General features: G+C 46.7%; 1 protein-coding gene across 6 annotated transcripts in view; it reads left to right on the forward strand.

The window, feature by feature from the left end:
• LOC115478659 (probable cation-transporting ATPase 13A4) overlaps nucleotides 1-13,040 on the forward strand; it is a 123,799-nt gene that overhangs the window by 51,299 nt on the left and 59,460 nt on the right. For 3 of the 6 annotated variants that reach the window (XM_030216162.1, XM_030216156.1, XM_030216157.1), the window contains exons 12-15: nucleotides 2,578-2,766; nucleotides 3,293-3,354; nucleotides 4,545-4,695; nucleotides 6,155-6,241. In XM_030216162.1, coding sequence (XP_030072022.1) covers nucleotides 2,578-2,766; nucleotides 3,293-3,354; nucleotides 4,545-4,695; nucleotides 6,155-6,241 — 489 coding nt within the window. The remainder of the gene's footprint in view (nucleotides 1-2,577; nucleotides 2,767-3,292; nucleotides 3,355-4,544; nucleotides 4,696-6,154; nucleotides 6,242-13,040) is intronic. The other 3 variants (XM_030216158.1, XM_030216159.1, XM_030216161.1) reach the window with 3 other exon arrangements.

Consider the following 13,040-nt stretch of genomic DNA (forward strand, 5'->3'; position numbering starts at 1 on the left):
TAAGTTGCACATGTCTAGGTAAAACATCCATGACATGCCCATGTTCCAAACACCGTAACACCCCTCATGCAGCTGCGTGCTAGTGGACTTGTGCATATTTTATAGAACAGCGCCTAGCACTTACATGTGTCACTGCCAATTATTGGTGCCAATCATTATTCCATAAAAATGTTTGCGTTATTGGCAACTTATAGAATTACCCTCTATCCCCCTGATTCTATATAGTGCGACTGAAGTTGTGCGTGCAAATCTGGTCGTATTCTGGATTTGCACGCACAGCTTAAATAGCTAACAAGTCAATCAGCGCCGATAATTGCCAATTAACAATCAATTATTGACACTAATTGGCATTAATTAGAATTTACATGCAAAACTGTCTAAGCATATTCTGTAAAGTGATGCGCATAAATTCTAAGGCCACATAGCTGAAAAGGGGGCGTGGCCATGGGCATTGAATGGCGCGGGTCGTGGGCGTTTCTAAAATCTATGAGTGTTGTTATAGAATACAACCGATCTGTGCCTAATTTAGGTGTTGATGTTTACACCAAGTTTTACTAGGCTAACTCTCGCGGTCGGCAGTCAGCCCGGATATTCAATGCCAGGCTGTTTTTGGTGACCAGCACTGAATATCCGGTTTATTTCTAGCTATCTTTAAACTGGCTAAATATATACCAACTATTTAAGCTATTTAAGTGCCTCCCACTTAAGTTTAGACACGCAGACGGGCGCTAGATGTATTCTATAAACCGCAATGAAATTTAGATGTATTCTGTAAAGTATGCCTAAATTTATGCGTACTTTATAGAATGCATTTAGGCGTATATTTTTTTCTGCGCTGATTTTTTAGACATCTAGCTCTATGTGTGTAAGTGTTAACCCCGCGCAGTCCACTCAGGCTTCACCCGTGTGCGTACCCACCTGCAAACTATTCTCTATTGGAGATAGCACTGTACTGTGACTACAAACGTTCCCCCACATTCTATATATGGTGCTTTGAGTCATGTTCACAAATTTGGACATGCATCCGATTTGCACAAGCAATGTAATTGAATAATGAACCAGGGGCGTAGCCAGACAACAGATTTTGGGTGGGCCTAGGCAAGAAGTGGGTGGGCACCAAGTGTTCTCTCTCCCTCCCCTCAACCACCACCCAAAAAAAATCTCAGCTGGTTGAAAAACGCTTCTTTCCACCTTGGCAGTCTGCAGCAGGCATGCACTGAAAACTGAGCATGCGCAGGTGCCGTTATTGTGGAGAGTAGCGTTTCCGTTACCATCAGGGGGAAGCCTTCAGCTGGCGGAGCTTGGGATCCCCACCAGCTACCACTAAACGTGTGCTACTGTTGGGTGGGCCTGAGCCCGGGGCCCACCCAGGCCCACCTAGGCCCACCTGTGGCTACACCACTGTAATGAACCAATTAGCACTGATAACCAATTATCGGCGCTAATTAGCAATACTTAGAACTTATGTGTGCATCTTGCTAGGCGCTATACTATAAAGATGTGCATGTAAATTCTTGTGCATAGATCTGAAAAGGGGGCGTGGCCATGGGAGGGGCACGGACGGGTCATGGGCATTCCAAGAATTTGCGCCCAGTTTAGACACAGTAATTTACACCAGGTTTCAGTTGATGTAAATCTTCTCTCCTAAAAATTAGGTGTGGATCCTGGAACTAGGTACCCAACCCAGAGCACCGTTTATAGAATACGATTTATTGTTTATTAGTTTTACTATACCGTCTCTCTTTCAAGGCAGATCAGAACGGTTTACAGTGACTAAGAGGTATATTTTCAAAGCACTTAGGGGTCCTTTTACTAAGGTGCGCTGAAAAATGGCCTGCGGTAGTGCAGACGCGTATTGTGGGCGCATGCAGAATCATTTTTCAGCGCACCTGCGAAAAAATGCCTTTTTAAAATGTTTTGCCGAAAATGGATGTGCGGCAAAATGAAAATTGCCGCTCGTCCATTTTGGGTCCGAGACCTTACCGCCAGCCATTGACCTAGCGGTAAAGACTCACGCGGTAACCAGGTGGTAATGACTTATGCGTTTCAAATGCCATTTGGCGTGCGCCCAATACACGCGTCCGAAAATAATTTTCAGACATGCGCCAAAAATGAAATTACTGCAAGAGCCATGCAGTAGCTGGGCAGTAACTCTATTTTGGAACACGTTGGGCACGCATAGACGCTTACGCGGCTTAGTAAAAAGGCAATTAGACTTACAAAGTTATGTAGTAACCTATGGAGTTTTTGTAACTCTAATTGCTTTGAAAATATGCCAATAAGTATCATACATAAAACATACTATCTAAAGGAAATCCATAAAATGATAGGATAGTAAAAACAAGCAGTACATTGAAATTAATAAGAACATACACTTCTAAAATAAAAAAAAAATAATAATTAGGAGGGAATGTCTACAAAACATAAGTCAACATTCCTAATAGATCAACATTTCTGCATTGCAGTACTGTCCACCTGGTCAATTTTTTCAGCCTCAATTTTTCATCTCCATATGTAGAACTAGGTCCTAAATGGCAAATCTTAAGATGTGTTGGTGGTTTGCTCTGTATTTATCAGGAACCCGCTGGTGAAGTGGTGAAGAAAGCTCTGGATGTCATCACCATTGCTGTGCCCCCAGCTCTGCCAGCTGCTTTGACAGTGGGGATTATTTATGCCCAGAAACGGCTGGAGAAAAAGGCCATTTTTTGTATCAGCCCCCAGCGAATCAACGTGTGTGGAACACTAAATCTCATCTGCTTCGATAAAGTAAGTCTGCATTTCTCTACTTACTTACCTGGTAGTTGACCTACAGTTTGAAATTCAAGGTTGTTTTCACATTTCAAGGACTTGAGGTATTCCTGGATCCAAATGACTTGGGGGGGTGGTATTTCTCAGCCCAACAATCAGAGTAATCCTGGGGAAAAATGTCAATTGGTAAACTGATGCTTGAAATGAAAAATAGGAATTAATTATAATCCAAGAACGGGGGTCTACTAAACTCCTGCCCGCTCGCTGCCAACAAGAGGCTCCCTAGCCTTCGTTGGCAGCTTTTATGCGTTCCCCTGTAGCCCCGCCCCTTCCGGCTTCCCAACCAACGGCAAGCGGGTCTCCTGCCGCGTCATCTCGATCGCCGATGTGGAAGCCGGAAAGGAAGGGTCGCTCAGACTCAGGAGCTGCCGGGCAGCAGCCGCCATGCCCCTCGCTGGCCTACCTATAATTCAGCAGCACAGTCCATATCGTTCTTGTATTTGTTACAAATTAAGAATGATTTGCTTTCTATGATCTAACCTAGACAGGAACCTTAACAGAAGATGGCTTGGATCTGTGGGGCATTATCCCGTCTGAAGGCAGCTGGTATGAGTTTTTGATTTGGTGATTAATCTGTGTGCGCCTGATAATACTCTACATACTATTCCTCCAATATTTAAAAGCATTTAACCAGCCAGGATCGGAACCTGGCTGGTTAATGCCCCATAACTGGCTATCCGGTGATATCCAGTTGGGAATAGCCGGCTATCTTCCACTGAATATCACTGGTTAGCAGCTATCAGATAGCTGGTTATATCAGGGGCATAGCCAGACCTCGCCAGGAGGGGGGGCCAGAGCCCGAGGTGGGGGGCACTGTTTAGCCGCCGACCCTCCCTCCCCCGCGCACCCGCTACTGCCGCCAGTTTTGGACCCCCCCCCCCCCGATGACGACAACGACCCTCTTGAACCCCCCCTCCCGCCACCAACTCTCCCTCGCCGTCGCCACATGAGGTACCTTGTTTGCTGGCGGGGGTCCCCAAACCCCGCCAGCCGAAGAGTCTGCTTCAGCGCCGGAGTCAGTAGACTCCAGCGCCTTCATTCAACGAAGTTCGTGTGAAGATCAGCTGGTTTTGACGCCTTACGTCCTGCACGGGGCTACATGCACGGTGCAGGACGTAAGGCGTCAAAACCAGCTGATCTTCTTCACACGAACTTCGCTGAATGAAGGCGCCGGAGTCTACTAACTCCGGCGCTGAAGCAGACTCTTCGGCTGGCGGGGTTTGGGGACTCCCGCCAGCAAACAAGGTACGTCATGCGGCGGGGGGGGGGGGGGGGGCGGGCGGCGACGGCGGGGGAGGGTTGGTGGCGGAAGGGGGGTTCAAGAGGGTCGCGGCAGGGGGCCAGGCCCGAATCTACGGGGGCCCAGGCCCCACGTAGCTACGCCCCTGGGTTATATTGGTCGACATAACCAGCTATCCGCTGATTATCAGCCCCACTTTAACAGCTATATTTGGCCACGTGAATATGTGGGATATCTTTGACTGGTTAGAAGATAACCGGCTAATTCTAAGCTGGTTATCTTCACCTATAGCCTGCAAATAGGTGGGGAAATGTGGGATACAAATGCAACAAATAAATAAATAAATAAATAAGCCAATTATCTTCTAACTGGCCCAAAATAAACCGGATATTCAATGCCAGTCACCGGAAAAGGCTCGGCATTTGAATATTCAGGTTTAGCGTTTACCAGAGAAGCTAGTTTTGATGCATTTAACACGACATTTGTTCTAAACCAGGTCCCAGAACATTTACAAGTTTTCCTCCAGCAACACCTTGCCCTGGAGCCCGTTGTTGGGAGCGATGGCTAGTTGTCACTCCTTGATTGTCCTTGATGATAAAATCCAAGGCGATCCGTTGGACCTGAAAATGTTTGAAGGCACAGACTGGGTAATGCAACAGATTCTTATACTATGCAATGGAAGAACCTTATTTGAAATGCTTTTCCTGCCCACAATAAGTGAACAGCACCACGTTTTCTTTGTCTCAAAGTAGCAGTCTTGGAAGACAGAGAGCTTAATACTGACATTGCTGTTTCACGCTCTTGAAATGTGTTGTAACGATTATACAGTGAAACCTCGGTTTTCGTCGATAATCCGTCTGAAAACAATCGGCGAAATCCGAAACCGACGAAAACCGAGGCAGTTAACGAGGACGCCCAAAATCGGGAGAAGGACGTCCATCTTCCGATACAAATTGGGAGATGGACGTCCTTCTTTTTCGACGAAATCCGAGGCAACCGACGAAAACCGAGACAAATTTCTAGTTGAAAAAATCAACAAAATCTGAAACCGACGAAAACCGACGTCAACGAAAACCAAGGTTTCACTGTATTAGGGAAGGCTCTCCACAGGGTGGATGAACACAAAATCCCACGAGGTAAAGATACGGAGAAACAAAGTGGGAAGTGGACCAATGACTTCAGGGCGCTGAGACTCTGGTGGTATATAAAGAAGTAAACTTTATTGTAAACTTGAGACAGTACTGTGTTTCGGCCACAGGCATCTTGAGCGATGCAAAAAAATGTTAAATTACTGCTCTTGTGCGATGCACACAAATATGTTAGTCTGAAGTCACCCACCGAATTCCTTCTCCGGCGCCCCCTCTAGCGCAACTCCTCTCTTCCTCCTAAGAAGAGAGGAGTTGCGCTAGAGGGGGCGACCTCAGCGCAATAAAGTTTACTTCTTTATATACCACCAGAGTCTCAGCGCCCTGAAGTCATTGGTCCACTTGTTTCTCTGTAACGATTATATTACAGTCATTTACCACTTTACCACACTGACTACGTACAGGGCAAATCTATAAAGTACGCACAAGTTATGCGCTGAACACATGCATATGTCATTAGAATACATATGGTCCTAGAAGCCATTTGGTCATGGGAGGAGCCAACATTTGTAGTGCACTGGTCCCCCTGACATGCCAGGACACTAACCGGGCACCCTAGCGGGGCACTGTAGTGGACATCATAAAATAATGAGTGGAGTTGAACGGGTAGATGTGAAGTGTCTGTTTACGCTTTACAAAAATACTAGGACTAGGGGGCATGCGATGAAGCTACAATGTAGTAAATTTAAAACGAATCGGAGAAAATCTTTCTTCACTCAACGTAATTAAACTCTGGAATTCGTTGCATGCTATGACCCTGACATGCCCACAGAAGTGACACTATTCTAACATTATCCACATGAAGGCCTGTTTCTCCCTTCCACCAACTACTATTTACCTCAACTCCATCATCTTTCCAATTGGTTACATATCTGTAATGACCCTGAGCTACATTAAAGATGTATTAGCAATGTGTCAAAATCGGCGCTTAAGGTTCTCCACTGTTCCATTTTAAAAACAGGAAATAGATTATGTTTGTAGCGAGGAAAATGATGACTTAACGACACAACAAGCCATGATTGTTAAACCCGGACCTAATTCCAGCAAGGTAAATTAATTAACAAATGAACATCATTTATGTTCCTTAACTTTTATCAAGACTGTTGGTTCCCAATGGATAATTTCTTCATAGTTCCGCATTTACAGATAATTTATGGGATGAAACGGATGATGTTTTGGGACAAAGTGTGAAGCCACATGACACTGTGCTTGGTTACCCAAATAAGGAATTATCTTTCTAAGCTACTTAGAGGGGCATTTTTGAAAGGGACGTCCGAGTTGCGATTTGGACGTCTTTGCAAAACGTCCAAATCCAGGGGTGGGGAAACCCGTATTTTCAAAACAAGATGGACGTCCATCTTTCGTTTCAAAATTATCGCCAGGGACATCCAAATCCTTAAATTTCACCGTCCCTAGATTTGGACGTCCCTAGACATGGACGTTTCTGATTTTCATAGATTTTCGAAACCAAAGACGTCCATGTCAAAAACGATCAAATGCAAGCCATTTGGTCATGGGAGGAGCCAGCATTTGTAGTGCACTGGTCCCCCTGACATGCCAGGACACCAACCGTGCACCCTAGGGGGCACTGCAGTGGACTTCATAAAATGCTCCCAGGAACATAGCTCCCTTACCTTGTGTGCTGAGCCCCCCCCAAACCCACTACCCACAACTGTACACCACTACCATAGCCCTTACAGGTGAAGGGGGGGGGCACAGTAGGTTTGTGGTGGCTTTTGGAGGGCTCGCTGTTTCCTCCACAAATGTAACAGGTGAGGGGGGGATAGGGCTGGGTCCGCCTGTCTGAAGTGCACTGCACCCACTAAAACTGCACCAGGGACCTGCATGCGCTGTCATGGACCTGAGTATGACATCTGAGGCTGGCACAAAATATTTTGAAAGATGTTTTTTGAGGGTGGGAGGGGGTTGGTGACCACTGGGGGAGTAAGGGAGGTCATCCCCGATTCCCTTCGGTGGTCATCTGGTCATTTCGGGCACCTTTTTGTGCCTTAGTCGTAATAAAAACAGGTCCGGGTGAAAACGTCCAAGTGCTCAGCAGGGACATCCTTGGTTTTTTTTTATTATGGTCAAGGACGTCCAAGTGTTTGGCATGCCCAAGTCCCACCTTCGCTACGCCTCCAACACGCCCCCTTCAACTTTGCCGTTCTTGCGACGGAGTGCAGTTCAAGATGTCCTAAATCGAGCTTTGATTATACCGATTTGGACGTCCCTGGAGAAGGACATCCATCTTCCGATTTATTTCGAAAGATGAACGTCCTTCTCTTTCGAAAATGTACCCGTTAGTCATCCTTCCTATATTGGTAGCACAGCCCTCAAAGAATACTAAACATTTGTGTTTGTAGTCTGGCTTTCCATTAAACAAAGGGCTTTAGGGATCCTTTTACTAAGGTGTGCTGAAAATCAGCTTGCGGTAGTGTAGGTGCATGTTTTGGGTACGCACAGAATTATTTTTCAGCGCACCTGCAAAAAAAGCATTTTGGGGTTTTTTTTTTTGCTGAAAATGGACGTGTGGCAAATTGAAAATTGCCACGCGACCATTTTGGGTCTGAGACCTTACTGCCAGCCATTGACCTAGCAGTAAAGTCTCGCGTGGTAACCGGGCATCAAATGCCACTTGGCGTGCATCTAATACACGTGTCCAAAAATAAAAATTATTTTTCAGCCGCGCGTGTCGTACCTGCGCCAAAAATGAAATTATCGCAAGAGCCACATGGTGGCCGGGCAGTAACTCCATTTTGGTACGCGTTGGGCGCGCATAGACGCTTGCGCGGCTTAGTAAAAGGGCCCCTTAGTTAGAGCTGGTCCAGAAATGAAAGGTCTCTGCAAAAATCTAGGGATGTGCATTTGTTTGAAAATATTTTGTTGATGTCTTTACTCATTTTATTTGAAAATGAAGTGAAACAGAATAGCCTCCCCCTTCATCTGCCATCTCACCACAGCCAATGCAAGAGGGTCTGTCTCAGCACAGGCCATAGAAATAGAAAAGAGTGGCAGATAAAGGCGGTTAGCTTAGCGGAGTTTAAAAAAGGTTTGGACGGCTTCCTAAAGGAAAAGTCCATAGACCGTTATTAAATGGACTTGGGGAAAATCCACTATTTCTGGGATAAGCAGTATAAAATGTTTTGTACTTTTTGGGGAACTTGCCGGGTATTTGTGACCTGGATTGGCCACTGTTGGAAACAGGATGCTGGGCTCGATGGACCTTTGATCTTTCCCAGTATGGCAATACTTATGTACTTATGCACATGGCCCATCTAGTCTGCCTATCCATATCATCCACTTCTTCCTCCACCTAAGAGATCACAGGTGCCTGTCCTATGCTTTCTTGAATTCAGCTTCAACAGTTAACAACAGAGACAGTCATGCAGTACCTTGCAGAGTCAATCAGAGTCACAGCCCTAGACCCCTTGGCATACTGTGTACACAAGTACCTCAACAACATTGCTCAGCATTTCCTTTCTTTATTTTATTTATTGATTGGGATTTATTAACCGCCTTTATAAAGAGATTCACCCAATCTTGTCACCTAGTATGCCTAGTGAGTGGGTATTCTTGATGACAGGGGACACAGCTGGTACCAGATCTGCTGGAAAAACCGATCTTGATTAAAATAAACCTCTCTCTGCTGGATTTTTCATGGAAACCTTCTGGCTATATTTCATAAGACCTTATTTGGAAGAGCCTACCACAGGGACTCAACCTGTGTCTTCACTTCTAGACACCCATCAATCTAATGACACTTCTGGGCTCACTCACCCTTCCTTCTTTTCCCCTGGTTTTCCAGTTCCTTTTGTTCCTTCCCTGTCCTTCCCGCTATTTCTTATGTAGGTTATATCTTGTATTAGTTTAATTCACTGGATTGGCGTTTGCCATGATGGTGCGATGTAAGCCACATTGAGCCTGTCACAGTTGGGAAAACGTGGGATATAAATGTGATAATAAATAAATAAATATCTTTGGAGGTTTCCTGCCCACTCTGAACCCCAGCGGGCAAACCTCAACCAACGTCCTTACCTTTTGACCTCCGTATCTGGCCAGCTGCTGGCGCCCTCTTGTTTTCATGGTCCCACTGAGGTTTTTTTGGCCCAAAATAAAAAAAATAAAGTAAAATAATAATAGAGAAAGTGAAATAAACCCCACCCTTCTTCAGGTTTGGTTGCTTGTCCCCACTCTAGCTGCTTCTGCGGCCATACTAATCACTTGGGGGCACGTTTACTAAAGTGTTGGCACACGGCAACAGGCTTGATGCACGCGACCAATCTGGAACTACTGCTGGACTACTGCAGTCATTCCCATCTCCAGTGCATGCCATTTCCGGGTGCTACGAAATTATTTTCAATTTTCTAGTGCCAGTGCTTACCTGGCGGTAATTGGGCAGTGCCATGCCCTTACTGCCACCTCAATGGGTGGCGGTAAGGGTTCCCTCCCTGAAATTGCCACACAGCAAGTGGCTCACTTACCGCACGGCCATTTCTCATCCTCAGAAAAAGATAGCCTTTTACCCGCTGATGCTAGCGCAGGCCCACTTTTACCGCAGCTCAGTAAAAGGACCCTTTGGTCAGTACCTTGCTGTGGTTTTGGCAGTACTTCGGCTAATGCTACTACCAGTTCTGTTGTGCTGCTCCCTTGGTTACACCGGGGTGTTTAGGCCCAAGAGAACAGAGACAAAATGGCATCTCGGACTGTTCACGCCACTGTTTGCCTCACAGTTTCCAGGAGTGTTCATGCCACCACTGGTGTTACTGTGCTGCTCTTGCACCACTTTTCCCGTGTGGCCGTGCCATAGGGCCATTGTTGGTGTTGTTTTAACCCTTATTTGGTGCGTCGGACTGTTTATGTCACTGTTACTTTCGCCTCTTTTGGAATCCTCTTGGCAATATCCCTCTTGTTGTTTTGGGGGGGGGGGGGCGGTGTTCCTTCAAATGTTTGTCCACTTTCTCCCTCTCATGGGTTGTTTTTATTATTGTTTGGCCACTCTGGCCCTCTTGTTACATAGTAACATAGTAACATAGTAGATGATGGCAGAAAAAGACCTGCACAGTCCATCCAGTCTGCCCAACAAGATAAACTCACATGTGCCATTTTTTGTGTATACCTTACCTTGATTTGTACCTGTCTTTTTCAGGGCACAGACCGTATAAGTCCACCCAGTACTATCCCCGCCTCCCAACCACCAGCCCCGCCTCCCACCACCGGCTCTGGCACAGACCGTATAAGTCTGCCCAGCTCTAGCCCCGCGGCCGCCTCCGAACCACCAGCTCTGCCACCCATTCTAGGCTACGCTCCTGAGGATCCCTTCCTTCTGTTGTGCCACAGGGACATTCATGGTATTCTTCAGGTCACTTTTCCCTACTGTTGGTGCATCAGGGTCCTCTTGCCTCTGCTAATGGTGTTTGCCTGCATGTGTAGTAAAACTCAGATGGAAAATTCTAATGTTAAGAGTCAAAATTGGGAAGAAATTTGCTTCCTCTATTGACTTTAATTGAAAAGAAATAAATGAAAGAACAATATCCTACAGAATGAAAGCAAACGAATCGTCGAAAAAGATTGACAAAATGAATTTTAAAAAAATTATGCACATCTCTAACAAACAGTGGCGTACCTAGGGTAGTTGACACCCGGGGCCGGTCATTTTTTACCCCCCCCCCCCCAAATCCAGTACTAGGCATGCCGAGAATACAAAACACTCAGGACCTATATAGCAATTCTACCATACCATAAGCAGTCATTTCTACAAGTCACACAAGCATCTTAAACGCTACAGTGAGCACTAGAACATCAATTCACCTATTGTAAAACGAAAACAGACAGATTAGTACAGATCGTCGATCCTGCACAGTCAATGCCAACCGAAAGCCATGCCTTTTTCACAAACACAGATACACCCTAATCCACTATAGAATAAGTAATAATAAACGTTCTATTTAGACAAAAATTAAACTGAACCCCTGATGCCAGACTCTGCATGCAATGCAACACCACAGAAACAGAAAATGTCCCCTAGTACTGTGCAAAATATAAAGACAGCAGATGTAAATTTGAAAAAACTAACAAATACCAATCACCACTTTGCAAATTAACAAATAGAAATAAAACAAATACAGAAAATAAAATAATACCATTTTATTGGACTAATACATTTAGCTTTCAGAGGCCAAAACCTCCGTCCTCGGGTCAGTACAGTATAGTGCTGTTACAGTATCCTATCCTGACCTGAGGAAGGGGGTTTTGTTCTCCGAAAGTTAGTCAAAATGTATTAAAATTAGTCCAATAAAAAGATTACCTTATTTACATGTTCTATTATAAACATTTAACACATCTACAATACTTTATCCTAAAGCAAAAATATATATATATATATATTTTTTATTTACAGTTGTCTCTGGTTTCTGCTTTCCTCATCTTCTTTCCATCCAGCATCTGTCTTCACTCTCTCTCTCTCTCTGCCATCCAGTGTCTGCCCTCTCTGCCATCTCTTCCATCCACTGCCTGCCCTTTCTCTCTGCCCCTTCAATCCACCATTTGCCCTCCCTCTCCCATCCATCCAGGGTCTGCCCTCCCTCTCGCTCCCCCTTCCATCTAGGATCTGTCCCCTCTCTCTCTCTGCCCCTTTTTTCAGCCCCCGGTTCCAGCCCCCTTCTCCCCTCTGAACACCCCCACCCCAGTCCCCTTCTCCCCTCCCCTTCTCCTGTCTGAGACCCCCACCCGTCCCCTTCTCCCCTCCCCTTCTCCCCTCTGAGACCCCCACCCCAGTCCCCTTCTCTCCTCTGAACACCCCCATCCCAGTCCCCTTCTCCCCTCCCCTTCCCTTCTCCCCTCTGAGATCCCCACCCCAGTCCCCTTCTCCCCTCCTCCTCCCCTGTCTGAGATCCCCACCCCAGTCCCCTTCTCCCCTCCCCTTTTCCCCTCTGAGACCCCCACCCCAGTCCCCTTCTCCCCTCTGAACACCCCCACCCCAGTTCCCTTCTCCCCTCTGAGATCCCCTGTCTGAGATCCCCACCCCAGTCCCCTTCTCCCCTCCCCTTTTCCCCTCTGAGACCCCCACCCCAGTCCCCTTCTCCCCTCTGAACACCCCCACCCCAGTCCCCTTCTCCCCTCCCCTTCTCCCCTCTGAGATCCCCACCCCAGTCCCCTTCTCCCCTCCCCTGTCTGAGACCCCCACCCCAGTCCCCTTCTCCCCTCTGAACAACCCCACCCGAATCCCTTTCGCCCCTCTCCTTCCCCACCTCAGTCCTGTTAAAACTGGCGAAGCAGCGTCGCAGGCAGCGCCTCGTGCCCTGCTTGTAAAAAAAAAAAAAATCAAATCTCCTTCCTCCTCCTCGTCTTGACGTCGACTCGGGCCTTCCAATCAAATTGATTGGAAGGCCCGAGTCGACGTCAAGACGAGGAGGAGGAGGAAGGAGATTTGATTTTTTTTTTTACAAGCAGGGCACGAGGCGCTGCCTGCGACGCTGCTTCGCCGGTATTTTAAATATGCGGCGCCTCGGGAACGGCTACGGGAGGCGGCGGGAGCGGAGCACTCCCCACCCACTGGCACCTGGGGCGGACCGCCCCCACCGTCCCCCCCTTGGTACGCCACTGCTAACAAACACCCATAAGTGAGCCAGTATCACAGAATGCTTCTGTAAGAGATGTAGGGCCCCTTTTACTACGCCGTGTAAGCGTGTACATGCGCCCAACATGCACCAAAATGAACTTACCGCCCGACTACCATGTGCCTCTGATGGTAATTTCATTTTTGGCGCGCATCCGCTATGCATGTCTGTAAAATATTTTTTATTTTTGGACGCACATAGCAGACGTGCGCACAAGTGGCATTTGATGCG

The sequence above is a fragment of the Microcaecilia unicolor genome, chromosome 10 (genome assembly GCF_901765095.1).
Source record: "Microcaecilia unicolor chromosome 10, aMicUni1.1, whole genome shotgun sequence".
In the NCBI taxonomy this organism is placed as follows: Eukaryota; Metazoa; Chordata; class Amphibia; order Gymnophiona; family Siphonopidae; genus Microcaecilia; species Microcaecilia unicolor.